Source organism: Lytechinus variegatus, chromosome 16 (assembly GCF_018143015.1).
Source record: "Lytechinus variegatus isolate NC3 chromosome 16, Lvar_3.0, whole genome shotgun sequence".
Taxonomy (NCBI): Eukaryota; Metazoa; Echinodermata; class Echinoidea; order Temnopleuroida; family Toxopneustidae; genus Lytechinus; species Lytechinus variegatus.
Window position 1 is genome coordinate 5,348,962 of NC_054755.1, and position 13,662 is coordinate 5,362,623.

At 37.6% G+C, this 13,662-nt stretch overlaps 1 protein-coding gene across 2 annotated transcripts in view; it reads left to right on the plus strand.

Annotated features, from left to right (window-relative positions):
* LOC121429715 (multidrug resistance-associated protein 5-like) overlaps nucleotides 1-13,662 on the plus strand; it is a 47,064-nt gene that overhangs the window by 16,964 nt on the left and 16,438 nt on the right. Inside the window, exons 10-21 of one of the 2 annotated variants that reach the window (XM_041626904.1) lie at nucleotides 500-648; nucleotides 3,826-3,933; nucleotides 4,821-5,028; nucleotides 5,412-5,539; nucleotides 5,898-6,167; nucleotides 6,865-7,068; nucleotides 7,527-7,708; nucleotides 8,646-8,725; nucleotides 9,402-9,595; nucleotides 10,027-10,161; nucleotides 10,732-10,861; nucleotides 11,170-11,452. In XM_041626904.1, coding sequence (XP_041482838.1) covers nucleotides 500-648; nucleotides 3,826-3,933; nucleotides 4,821-5,028; nucleotides 5,412-5,539; nucleotides 5,898-6,167; nucleotides 6,865-7,068; nucleotides 7,527-7,708; nucleotides 8,646-8,725; nucleotides 9,402-9,595; nucleotides 10,027-10,161; nucleotides 10,732-10,861; nucleotides 11,170-11,452 — 2,071 coding nt within the window. The remainder of the gene's footprint in view (nucleotides 1-499; nucleotides 649-3,825; nucleotides 3,934-4,820; nucleotides 5,029-5,411; nucleotides 5,540-5,897; nucleotides 6,168-6,864; nucleotides 7,069-7,526; nucleotides 7,709-8,645; nucleotides 8,726-9,401; nucleotides 9,596-10,026; nucleotides 10,162-10,731; nucleotides 10,862-11,169; nucleotides 11,453-13,662) is intronic. The other variant, XM_041626905.1, reaches the window with a different exon arrangement.

The window sequence follows — 13,662 nt, forward strand, 5'->3', positions numbered from 1 at the left end:
GCTAATGAGAATGGGCCCTGTTACCATGGTAACTGCCATACGAACAAAGTTACCAACAAGTTGTAGCTCTTTTTGACAGTACTACCCCCATGCATGAGTATGTAAATCAAGGGTCTTCTCCATGCATGTAATTAAGGAGTTTTCGCACCAAGGCGCAGACAAGATTCCAGAACACGGTAAATCTATTAAAAATGCCAGTCATATCACAATGAACAGCTGAGAGGTCTTTGTCGAAAATTTGGTGGTAAACCGGAGCAGCAGTTCCGTCGTAAGTTTCGGCGCTGACGAAAAATTGCAAATATACCGTTTTTCCTTGACGAAACTGCCGTTTTGATACACCAATTGTCGAAATAGACTTCTTGGTTGCTCATTGTCACTTTTCGACAATACATTTTCTAGTTTCTTTAGATCATTCTGCGTTGCAGTGCGAAAACTTTATATTGCATAAATGTCTTGAAGATAGCTTCAGAGATAACACACATATAATTTCTGTTTTCAGCTATTCGTGCCAAGGAGAGAGCGTTCTTGGAAAGAGCAGGTGTCCTTCAGAGTTTTAGTCTCTCCATTATTCCCGTCGTGCCGAGCCTCGCCGCTGTCATCTCTATCATTATCCATATATCCTTAGGAAACTCCATGACAGCAACGGAGGTAAACCTGTTTTTTTTCCTTGCATCAATAGCTATACTGTCGAAATATATTTGTTTTTATTCAACGAATTTCAACATATTTATTTAGAAAAGTAGGCCTACTTTTGCTTAGACAGTAACCATTTAAGCCATGTATCAAGGGTCACAAGAAACTTTGACCCTAGACTGCGTCAGTGGTATCGACGCATTGTGTGCTGAAATGGAGTAAAAGAGAAAAAGAGAGAATGTGTGTGTCAGAGAGGGGGTGGGGATTGGATTATTATAATTCTATCTATGCAATTTTAGTAAAATGGGGATATCACATCAGCTAAACTCCCAATGGGCCCCCAAAAGTGAAAAAAAAGTTACTAGCAGGTTCATTTCGTTTAAACCAACAGTGAATCTTTTAAGATGTTTAGCATGAAACATAGCCGAAGCGCTTAACAACTAAATCGCTTTGTTGGAATTTCAAGTGGCCCCACCTGTATTTTAGATCCCCGCTTTCACATGAGGAGTATCTGAGGTCAGATCCTTTTGAGGTAAAAAATATTTAAACAATCAATAGAATATTTTCTCTGAATATGATGTTCATGACGACATATTTGCTCTGCTGTTCGTGTGCTCTACTGAGTAAATATTGGAATTCGGTAATTCTCTCATGATTTTTGTTTTCTATTGACCACCCACGATTGGGATGAAAGGTTGGCCTTCAGTGCAGTTTGGTTTACTAAATGTCAATTCCATAAAATATGTACGTCCGACCCCAGGCCTGGTGTGGGATCTTCATGAAATTTTCTGTCTTTGATTTCATGTTCTTTTGACAGTCTGTAATGCTCTGAGAACATGACCTGGTCAGTTTAATGAAGTGAAGTAAGACTTGAGAAAAATGGAGGTCGGGCGAACAAATAAAATTGATCATCATATGGAATAGCCCTAACTGGAGCGATATGGCCTTGATTTGGTATATGGTTTTAGTTTTTGTTTTGTCTATTTCAAAGACATATACATATAGGTTCATTTATTTACAATTTTCAATCACTTTGCAAGTTTACCGGGAGTGTGGCAGCTCTGTACTGTGTATGTTTTACAGAGGTGTATCAATTAGATATAGTATAGTATTTATTTTCCGTATAAAAAAACAAAAAAAGTGCCAAACGGATGGATATCCCATTTTCAGTTTAGTCGACATGACTATACTGTTCTTCCATGGGGTCCATATACAATACAAAGTAAAAAGTAAACACATATGAAAGAAGCATAACATATACGGTAAATCAAACAGAATAACAAAAGTGACATGGTATAAAATTATGTTGTTATAAGAAAAGATCATAAAATCAAATATTTGGCAAGAAAGTACACTAGATATTTTATAAAATGAATGAATTGAATGAATTAGGCTGCTATCACGTTATTGAAAAAGGTTTTCACAAGGAGCAAGGAATAATAAATAATAATATGAATGTACAAAAATGAATTTGTAATGATTATAAACTGTCATAATAACATAAAATTCTGGTTCAGGCATACAATTTTAAGAGGACAACAATATAAGAGCGTAAAAATAGATGATGTGATGCATAGGTGATGATACAATTATTACATATATGAAATAACATATATATATTTGCAAGCGCAAAAAGATATTTGAAAAAAAGACATAGCAAAAGAATGAATTTAAGGTGAAATGTATAGCGTGTTATGCGTAGAAAGTGAAACCAAAAATAAAACAGAACTACAGAAGAGGTCAGAATATTGCAAAATAAAGAGGCAAAACGAACAACGGGAAAAATAACACGAATGAAAACAGTTGTAAACAGGAAGAAATCGTGTGATATTTTTGACAGAATATGTGATCCTCGATGCGTTGCTCAGATTTTCGTTATTTGCCCAAGGGACGGGCTGTTTTGATCCTTAAGTTTAATATTTTAAAAACAAAGTCAAAGCGATTATTAGTTAAATTTAATGTTTTGGGGACGCGAAAAGTACTAAATTCGAGGGGTGTATGGATAACGCTTTTGTCATGGTGATAGTCAATATTTTTCCTCAGTTTAAAAACTATAAGCACTCTTCTGGTAGATACACATCACCATGTGTATACCTTTATACCTTATCAGCCAATTAAAATCTAGTATTCCCTTGAAGTTACCAGTGGATGACAAAGTCACCATAATAACTTTTATGCAACAGAGGACAGACTTGTATAATTGTATAGGTGACATGGTGATTAGTAATACCCATATATCGAAACCACACGTATAGTGAATGAAAATTGTGAAAATGCTGGCAAAGAACAATGTTCGACAAATACTGCCGCCATGTTTGTCTATGGCCGGAACGAAGTTCAAAATGACACGATGACTGAGCAAATTTATTCTACTCTCTCTCTCTCTCTCAGCGAAATTGGGAATAAAGAAGTCAGAGTATTACAATGAAAATTACATCCCATGACTAAATACGAATAAGAATTTAATTTAGTTGATTGAAATCATAAATACGTACATGTAATATTGTGGCTTTCCTTTATAGTGTCGTTAATATTAAATAGGCCTATATACGAGTCGAAGGCGAGTGCTTTATTGGTAACTGCTGAAAGCAATAATCTGATGATATAGTGTGATATTTTAAATCGTCATTGTCATTTTATGTTTTAAATATTTTCATTCATCATTCAATAGTTTTATAATTATCATCAGCATTATTATCATAAATATTAACATAAGTTGTAGTAGTATTGTTATCACCGTTTCATAATTATTCTTTACTTTAATCTTCTTCTTCTTATTATTATTGTTGTTAATGTTGTTATTATTATTATTATCGTTATGATAATTATTATCAATATTATTATTGATGTTGTTATTATTACGAATAATTTTATAATCCTAATCATGATCATTATTTATCATAAATATATTTTACTACTACTACAACTACTGCCGCAACTACTGCTGCTGCTGCTGCTGCAACTACTACTACTATACTATCATTTCTGTTATTAGTATTATACAAAAACCACCAATCTGCACTAGTTTATTACTATAATAGTTATCTAATCTAAAATAAAAGTTTTTTACCAAAAAATATTTTTAATGCCATATTATCTACCCAACGTACTATTATCAAGGAGATCTCACATTGCTATAAAATGTATATCTGAAAGTAACTCACCACGGCTAGTATTTTTCCCTCTGCACAGGCTTTCACGCTGATATCTCTGTTGAATGTGATGAGAGTCGTTCTGGGACCAACGCCATTTGCTGTAAGGATGTTAGCCGAATCTAACGTAGCCCTGCATCGTCTAAAGGTAAAAAAAGGGCGGGGGTTAAAGAGGTTCCATGACCAGACAGCCCACCCCAAAGTACCACAACAGATAAATATTCTTGTGTTTTATGTTGTTCAAAATGACAAATGAAATCATATCAAGTAATAACACTTTTTCCTATTTTTTGGGGGGGGGGGGGGTGAATCGATTATTTTTTTCCGTTTTACTTTGAACCTACATAATGTTCTACATAGTCCATGTGTAGATACCGAGGAAGTGGTCTGAGCCTATTCCATTTTGCCATGCTTGATTGAAATATAATTTGTGCAAATACTTTACAACCAAAGTGATGTAAAAAAAAAATATTAAAAGGAATTGCGATAAAGAAGACGACGACGAAGAAAATATATATAAGTGTATAGGGGAAATTGCAATAGAGATGGTGATATAATAATCTATTTTATCTATTTATTTGTATTCTTTATTTTGTACTGCAGGGTAGGCCTGTTCAGTTATGCAAAACTGCTTTCCAAAGGCGCCCTGCAGTTTAACATATTACTCTACATCAAGAGCAATTCAATACATGCAAAAAAACAATAAAGTAAAAGGGAAAGTAATAACATGAATGATGATGATAATAATGACAATGATAATCAAAAAAATATTATTGAACATAATCGTCATAATCATTCGTTGTCATAATCACCCCCACTGTTATCATTACCATCGTTATCATCAGTATTGTTGCCACCATCATCCTAAACGCCATCACCATCGTCGCTATCATCGTCATCATCATTATCAATTTCATCACGATAATAACATTGATAACATATACTTACATGTATGCTAATGATGGGACTTGTTTAGAGATCTGATCCTGATATAAATTGATAAGTCCATTCAAGGAAAATTATCGTCACTAACAGGAAATCATGATTCTGGAAAGGATGAGGCCGAACGAGGTGCTAGAAGATGACAGTGACAACATGGTGGAGATAAAAGGTGGTTCGTTCGGCTGGGATGCTATCAAAACTGAGAATTCAGAAGAGATGGAGAGGGGACCAAGAAAGGGACGCAACAATAAAGATGGGAAAGACGAATCGGAGAAGAGAGTAGAAAATGGTAAAAACCAAGGTGTGTAATTCCTCAGAACAATCATTTTAGGCGGTGGTGGTTACGAGTGGTGACGATAATGATGATGATGATGATGAATATAATGAAGCTGTGGTGGTGGTGGTGGTGTGGTGTGGTGGTGGTAATGATGATGATGATAATGATGATGATGGTGCATGATGATGGTGGTGATGATGATGATGACGATATAGTACAGACTGATTCAGCACAAAGCAATCGCGTTCGATCGTTCATGGCTCCATCCCATGCAGCATACAAGTTTTGGTAATTATTATGCTATTCCTGATAATCATGATGATGCAAGTATTAGTGATGATAGTAGTGGTGATGGTAAAAAAATATCGAAAATCACCTTCCCTTCTCTCTTTCTTTCCAAAATCCAGATAAAGGTATAAAATCAGATCATTCTAATTCATCGAATGGCCACCTGACTTCGGAAAATGGCGTATCGAGCTTTAAGTCAGCCAAAATCACACCAGCTCTTTTTGATCTCGACTTCAAACTCAAGAAGGTGAGGAATTATTCGTGCTATTTTCCCTGTGAAAATAAAAGCAAAGAACTGAATAATTTGAAAATGAAAAAGTAACACAAAGAAATATGAATAGTCATGTTTTCTCTTCGTATAGAGGTCCATTACGAGTGCTCTTGAAGTAACAAGAGTGGAATAGAAGCTTGTAACGTCGTTAGTTTTATTTTCATCTCATATCATTATCATCTCATTATCATATCATCTCGCATTATTTGTGGATGGAACAGTTTCAACAAAAGAAATGACGAGTAATTCATATGTTTTAGACGCAGGTGGATATGTACATGTATGTATGGTATAGATAGAATACGTAAGTTACCAAATCTTTTTACTCGTACAGGGGACTTTGAATGGTGTATGCGGTCTGGTCGGAAGCGGTAAATCATCTCTCATCTCCGCCATCTTGGGTGAAATGGAGAAGATCAGCGGAAGTTGCAAGGTCAAAGGTCGATTCGCGTACGTCGCCCAAGAGGCGTGGATTTTCAATGCAACGGTACAAGACAATATCCTCTTCGGTAAGAAAATGGATGCGAAGCGGTACGACGCGGTGTTGACCGCGTGCAGTCTCAAAACGGATATGGAGATACTCATGGATGGCGATCAGACAGAGGTATTCACTATAGATTTTTTTTCATTTTCTCTTGACGCTCGCTTTAATGACTGTTACAGGGATTACTTTATCTATCAGGATTTGTACGTTGAACGTGATGCAATTATTATTCGATACATTGATTGATTAGTAGATGATCTAATTGGCGAATTATGTTGCTAAAAAGGATAATGTGAGATTTTTTATCATGGCTTTTTTTTGCTAGTTTTATATACTTACTCAAAATAATCCTAATGGATATTCGCCACTTTTTAAACAATGGTTGAAAGTATTTCAATGTGGCCTCCCATCGTCTGCAAATTATACAATCTTGCCGCCGATAAACTACCTACATGTCTATATGAACTAAACATACATTTATAAATGCATACGCATGCAACTTTGGATGTGACTGTTCGCCACTTTTAACTGTTAAGCCACCAAATGCGATGTTCATTCAAAATGCATGTAATGATTGTGTCAGTCTTCATCGAAGTGATCATGCTACGGTACACCAAAGAACCCGAATCTAAAATTCCACCATGGTGTGTCAATGAAAGAACTTAATCCGTTGCCAACTGAAACCAGATGATGCCTGTACAAAGTTTATGGGAATGACAGAATTCCCGTAGTCTACGGGTTAACATATTTGGTTGGTCGGGAGTCGGTTTTGCCAAATATCATTAAGAGCAACTGCTATATTTCTTGACTTCCTCAGATCGGCGAGAGGGGGGTCAACCTTAGTGGTGGTCAGAAGCAAAGGATCAGCTTAGCCAGAGCCGTGTACGCTGATCACGATGTATATCTCCTGGACGATCCGTTGAGCGCGGTCGACGCCCACGTCGGAGAACAGATCTTCAACCGCTGCATCAAGGGCGCCCTAAAGGATAAGACTGTCCTCTTTGTGACGCATCAGTTACAGGTAAACGTCACATCGATGCCGTGTGTAAAGCTCCTGGGTGGTGTTTCATAAAGCTGTTCGTAAAATAAGAGCGACTTTAAGAACAACTGGTGATCCTTTCTTGTGGTAAACGGTATATTCATTGGCGATGGTTTAGCGCATAAGAAAGGTTCACCAGTCGTTCTTAAAGTCGCTCTTAACTTACGAACAGCTTAATGAAACGGCCCCTTGGATCGATTTAATTGCCCTATTGGCCAATAAGCTTTTGATCCTCATCCTCATATCTCATCATCTAAACGCAATATTTGACTTTTTACGTAGTATTATTTAATAAAAGCAGTTTTATTCCTAAACTAATAGGCAAGAGCAAAACCGAAACCTGTCAAAGTGGTCACCTCTTGTCTATCGAGGATGGGGAAACAGAGGCAAAGGCCGATCCAAAAGTCAGTACTCTTGTCTTCTCCTATTTACCACTGCAGTTTCTTCAGGACTGTGACACGATCTCGGTCCTGATAGAAGGGAGACTAGCTGAGAAGGGAACACATCGTACGCTGATGGATGAGGGTGGTGAGTACGCTCGGCTCATCACAGCGCATTACACCAAACCACAGGAAGAAGAGCCACCGAAGCCTGAGGAACCGATGTCACCAAGACTTAAACGGTAAGGACGTCCTAGACAGAAGTATAAACGTTTTTGACAGTGGTTGGATATAGACAATCATGCACGATCAGACGCTGGTAATATTTAAGTTTTTTTTATTGAAAACGGCGTTTGGGGGTGAAGGGGGGAGGGGGGTTCAGTCCCCCATCCTGGTTCCACTGTCTCCGGTAGAGCAGGGGCCCGTTGCAGAAAGAGTTGCAATCAATCGCAACTCTAAAAATCTTGCGCAACTTTATTTTCAACCAATCATCAGCGCGCATTTGGGACTTGCGATTTATTTTTTGGCTTGCGTTTAAACGCAATTCTTTCTGCAACGGGCCCCAGGAGAGATATTTCCTCACTCAGTAACGGACTTTATCACGTCATCGCATCATCTCGTGTATAGTAACACCTCGCCCATTCCTCTCCCTCCTGGATCTTGGGATGAGAGAGGAGAGACCTGCGGGTCACAGTTCTGTTGGCGCGCCCTTCTACGCGACCCAGATTGGCTGGCTCTCCCAACGCGCCTTTGAATGTCTTTGACAGATATATGGCGGTATACATAGGCGGTGCATCATCATCGGAAGCGGGGGGGACAGGGGGGACGTGTCCCCCCCTAAGTTTGAGGAGGGGGGGACGGCCCCCCCCTAAATTTGTTGTTGATGACCTTTTTTTTTTTTTTTTTTTTTTTTGCTTGTCAATTTATTTTCCTACGTCCCCCCTAAAATTGTTTGGGTTGAAAACCTTTTTTTTTTTTTTTTTTGCTTGTCAAAATTTTTTTGGTTGTCCCCTCCTAAAATTTTTGGCTTCCGCCGCCAATGGCGGTATACAAATGCTGTGCATCATCATCATCACCATCATCATCATGAGGGCCTGGTGGGGGGGGGAGAGCTTCAAGTAGAGAGAATGCATAAATTGCCAATTTTATAGACATCATTTTTGTCTTTGAATTTTGCAGACAGATCAGTCGTCATAAATCAATCAGTCGAAGCGTGACTAGCGAGGTGGAGGGTGAGAGTATGAATTCAATCGAAGAAGGTATATACATCGTCTCGCTTTAATCTTACCTACAATATTATGACTGTCTCTGATATGAATTCGATATTTTTATGATGAAACACTTTTATTTTACAGTAATTATTGTCTCTGATCTATTTTGATATCATCATTATGAAACACATTTTAACTAGTTGTCTACATTGTGATTTCGATATTTTCAATTAAAGTTTAATCCAGGTATAAAAATGTCTCGTGTCATAGAAACGAAAATCAAATAGCGAAATAAGTTTTTCCTATTATCCTTTTTGATATAATGCTAAATGCCCTTCACCACAGAGAACAAGCAAGAAGTCAGTCGGAACACAGCAGTTTTGTTTTTGATCCTGGACAAACCACATAATTATTTGCAAGTTTTCGTCAGCTTCGAAACTTAGGACGAAACGGCTGTTCCGGTTCACAAATTTTCGAAAAAGACCGCCCAGCTGTTCTTTGTCTTATGACGGGCATTGTCAATAGATTGACTGTGCTCTTGAATCTTCCGTAGAGCGAAAACTCCCTCATGCCACCATCCAAAAGATCCGGCAAAAGATTCACAGTCCCCGAATTTCTAGATTGATGTCTTGACAAAAGGCGTAAGCTAGTGCCATGAAGAATTTCGTACACTCCCCTCACTTATTTCTCCATAAACACCGTGCTTACTTTTGTTTCCTTACAGTTGGACAGCTGACCAAGGCAGAGGAGACTGGCGATGCTAAGCTGAGCTGGAAATCATATCACGGATATATTAAAGCGATGGGTGGATATTTTAATGCTATCGTGATCGTCGTATCATATTTCTTTGTGATTGGTCTGTTGACGGCGAACACATGGTGGCTTAGTTATTGGATTGAAACCAGTTTGAACAGACCAGTGAGTCTCGTTATTAGTTCATGTCCTTCAAATGGATCCTATTTTCGGTTATGTTTTTCTTTCCGTGTCTTGTTCTGCAAAGATGAATGACAGAATAGACAAAATTCAATGTAAAAAAAATAATAATAGAAATTACAATTAATGTTGTTCCTTATAATCAAAGGACTAAATACAAGTTTGAAATGATTTGCATTTTGATATAAAGTTGTCACTTATAGAATCACGAATTAGAAAGAACTATCCCACGAAAGTTAATGAAAACCGCATGTAATGAATATGAAAGTTGTAATTCGTGCAAAATGAGCCGGAGGTAGTTTGAGAAGCGTTGTAAAGAGAAAAAAATTAAACCAAGAATCATATAAACTTGTGTTTTAACAAAGATGTCATGGATGTTATCATCATTCCATTTGCCTTCTTTTTACTATTCCTAGTACAATGAGACTCTGGGTGATCCTATACCAACTCTCGTCAATGATCCTAGATTAGGGTTCTACATGGGAATCTATGGTGGATCATTGTTGGTCATCTTGATCTTGGCATTACTCAAGAGCGTTGTCTACTCAAAGGTAAACAAAAAAATCCAAAGATATAAAAAAAAACAATCACATTTACATTATAATTGAACAAATCAGGGTGACACTTTGGATGACGTTTGATGTATTTGTTGGTAGGCTAGTCTCGATACCAGATGGTAGAACTTTATTCGTCGTGGTCTTGATCAACATATTCTTCGAGGAACACAAACATGTCTGAAGGCCTTCGATCGAACAGTTGGTCACAAAGTAGAATATTCCCTGTCTTGTAAATCATTCACAGATATTTTTACTGTCTAAAGATTGAAATGCTTAATTGATGGCTTCCAAAGATCGCTCCTCCAATAGTTGACAATGTCAATAAAATATATATGTCCCGTTTCGTTATGGTCCCAAACAGAAATTAATAATCAAACAACAGCACTAGAAGGTATCAGCGGGCAAAGAAAAATTATGTTGGAAAATTGATCCCATTGACATCACCGCCGTCGGGAATTTTCTTCCTCAGAGCGTTGTATATCTATTATAGAAAATTATGTCTGTTATTACTAAATTTCATCCAGATTATTTTAAAATGTTATCCCATCATTTCTTTTTTTTAAGTTAACGATGCGAGCATCATCCAGATTACACAACACACTCTTCAGTAAAGTGCTGAGAAGTCCAATGAGTTTCTTCGATACAACCCCGACTGGAAGAATTCTCAACAGGTTCTCGAAGGATATGGATGAGTGTGAGTTGGCCTGGTGTCACGACCTTTGCTCCTGCGACAATTGCTCCAGGCTTTATTTCATCGAAAATGCATGGTTAGGGTGCAATAGGGTTTCGGGTAGGGTATAATGTTGAATCCAGGGTTGAAGTTAGTCATTCGATTAGTGTGTGGAATTAAGAGCGGAGCATTTGTCGCGGGAGCAATTGTCACGGAATCCCTTAATAAAATCTTTTTTGATATTTCCCAGTGGATTATTAAATTCTTTGATGGTAGACATTAAGTATCCTCGATTTTTTTTTTAATAACATTTCTCACTCTTCCTTTTTCAGTGGACGTCTTGCTCCCGATCAACCTCGAATTGTCTTTGATGAGCCTCTCGTTGATCACCGCCTCTCTCTTAACCATCTCCGCGGTCTTCCCGTACTTCCTAGCCGCCGTCGTCCCCATCCTCATTGTCTTCTATCTCATCATGAACTTCTACCGGAGGGGCGTCAACAGTCTGAAGCAAATCGAGAACGTTAGCCGATCACCATGGTTTTCACATATCGGCTCGACGGCGATGGGATTGACGACCATCCATGCTTACGATAAAACCAAAGAAATGATCGATAAGTGAGTTTCGTTAGTTTTTGTCTCACCTGCTAAGCAGAGTGAGACTATAGGCGCCGCTTTTCCGACGGCGGCGGCGGCGTCAACATCAAATCTTAACCTGAGGTTAAGTTTTTGAAATGACGTCATAACTTAGAAAGTATATGGACCTAGTTAATAAAACTTGGCCATAAGGTTAATCAAGTATTACTGAACATCCTATTGGAGTTTCATGTCACATGACCAAGGCCAAAGGTCATTTAGGGTCAATGAACTTAGACCATGTTGGAGGGATCAACATCGAAATCTTAACCTGAGGTTAAGTTTTTGAAATGTCATCATAACTTAGAAAATATATGGACCTAGTTCATGAAACTTGGACATAAGGTTAATCAAGTTTCACTGAACATCCTGCATGAGTTTCACGTCACATGATCAAGGTCAAAGGTCATTTAGGGTCAATGAACTTTGGCCGAATTGGGGATATTTGTTGAATTCCCATCATAACTTTGAAATTTTATGGATCTGATTCATGAAACTTGGACATAATAGTAATCAAGCATCACTGAACATTTTGTGCAAGTTTCAGGTCTCATGATTAAGGTCAAAGGTCATTTAGGGTCAATGAACTTTGGCCGAATCGGGGGTATCTGTTGAATTACCATCATAACTTTGAAAGTTTGGTCTAGTTCATTAAACTTGGACATTAGAGTAATCAAGTATCTCTGAACATCCTGTGCGTGTTTCAGGTCACATGACCAAGGTCAAAGGTCAATGAACTTTGGCCGAATTGGGTGTATCTGTTGAATTACCATCATAACTTTGAAAGTTTATGGATCTGATTCATGAAACTTGTACATAAGAGTAATCAAGTATCACTGAACATCCTGTGCGAGTTTCAGGTCACATGATCAAGGTCAAAGGTCATGTAACATAGGCGGATCCAGGGGGGGGCCCGAGGGGCCCGGGCCCCCCCTATTGGCGGAGCAAAAAAATGAAAAAAGGGAAAAAGAAAAGGAAGGGAAAAGAGAGGAGAAAAGAAGAAAGGCAAACATAAGAGGAGGAACATGATTGAATAAAATAACATGAGGGGAAGACTTTGAAAATAATTTTTTGAAAAATCTATTTGTTAGGATATAAAATTTTCGCTCGCGCTTCGCGCTCTTATTGTCTTCTAGGGGATTTGCATATCTTGCTCAATATGAAGCTTGAAATATCAATCTTTGAAGTCAACATACAAAACATATTTCAGCTGGGAAATTGAACTTTCATTATTTTGTTTGATTTACAAATTGATTTTAAAAAAGTGCTCTGTAAAAATGTCTGTGTTATGGTCTGAATATTATCATTTTCTGCTTGCGCTGCGCTCTCGCAAAATTTTATTTGTCAGGTACCTATTATTTTTCTGTATTCCATAAAGTTCTCAAAAAGTTCCCTATTCAGGTCAGATTGTCAAAACGTATCAGTTAGCGCTGCACGCTAGCATTTTGATTAGTGAGTTATGTATATCCCAATATTAATTCTAAATCAAACTACTTTGATGACAGTTTATCAAAACTTTCGGCTCGCGATTTCCGCTCGCATTGATAGATATCGTGCATTTTATGCATAATTACAAAAGTGCTTTAAATGTCCAGTTTTCAGGCCATAATATTAACAGATTTCGCGCTCTCATGCTTAGGAAGAGAAGTAGGAAGATAGTCATCATTTTCTTATGATGACATAATGCCCTTATAGAATGCCCCGGTCCTATGTAAAAACTCAAAGTAATAATAATAAAATACATCAGCTCTTTTTTAACTGTCATCCATCACGATTCACAATTTTCCCACAAATTGTTTGCAATACAGAGCTTAAATTGACCCTTTTGTAGATCGGAATATCATATGTTTTAGCTCGCGCTTTGCGCTCGCTTTTAATTATTGATTTTCATGATAAGAAAGGTACTCAGAATACCCAAATTCTTGGTCGAAATCTAAAGCACACGTTAATTCAGATACGCAGATTGTTCTCTATTTAATTCATTATCCAGTTTCAGATCACAATATCAAAAAGTGTCTGCTCGCGGATAAATAACTTATCCTTTTCATGATATTCAAAACATGAATTTTCCTGATTTTTTCCGCTCGCGCTTCGTGCTCGCATCAATAAAGTTTAGTTTATATACTTAGAGTCCTTCCAAGATTACAAAAAGTGCTTAGCATTTCCATTATTCAGGTAAAAAAAGGTCAAAA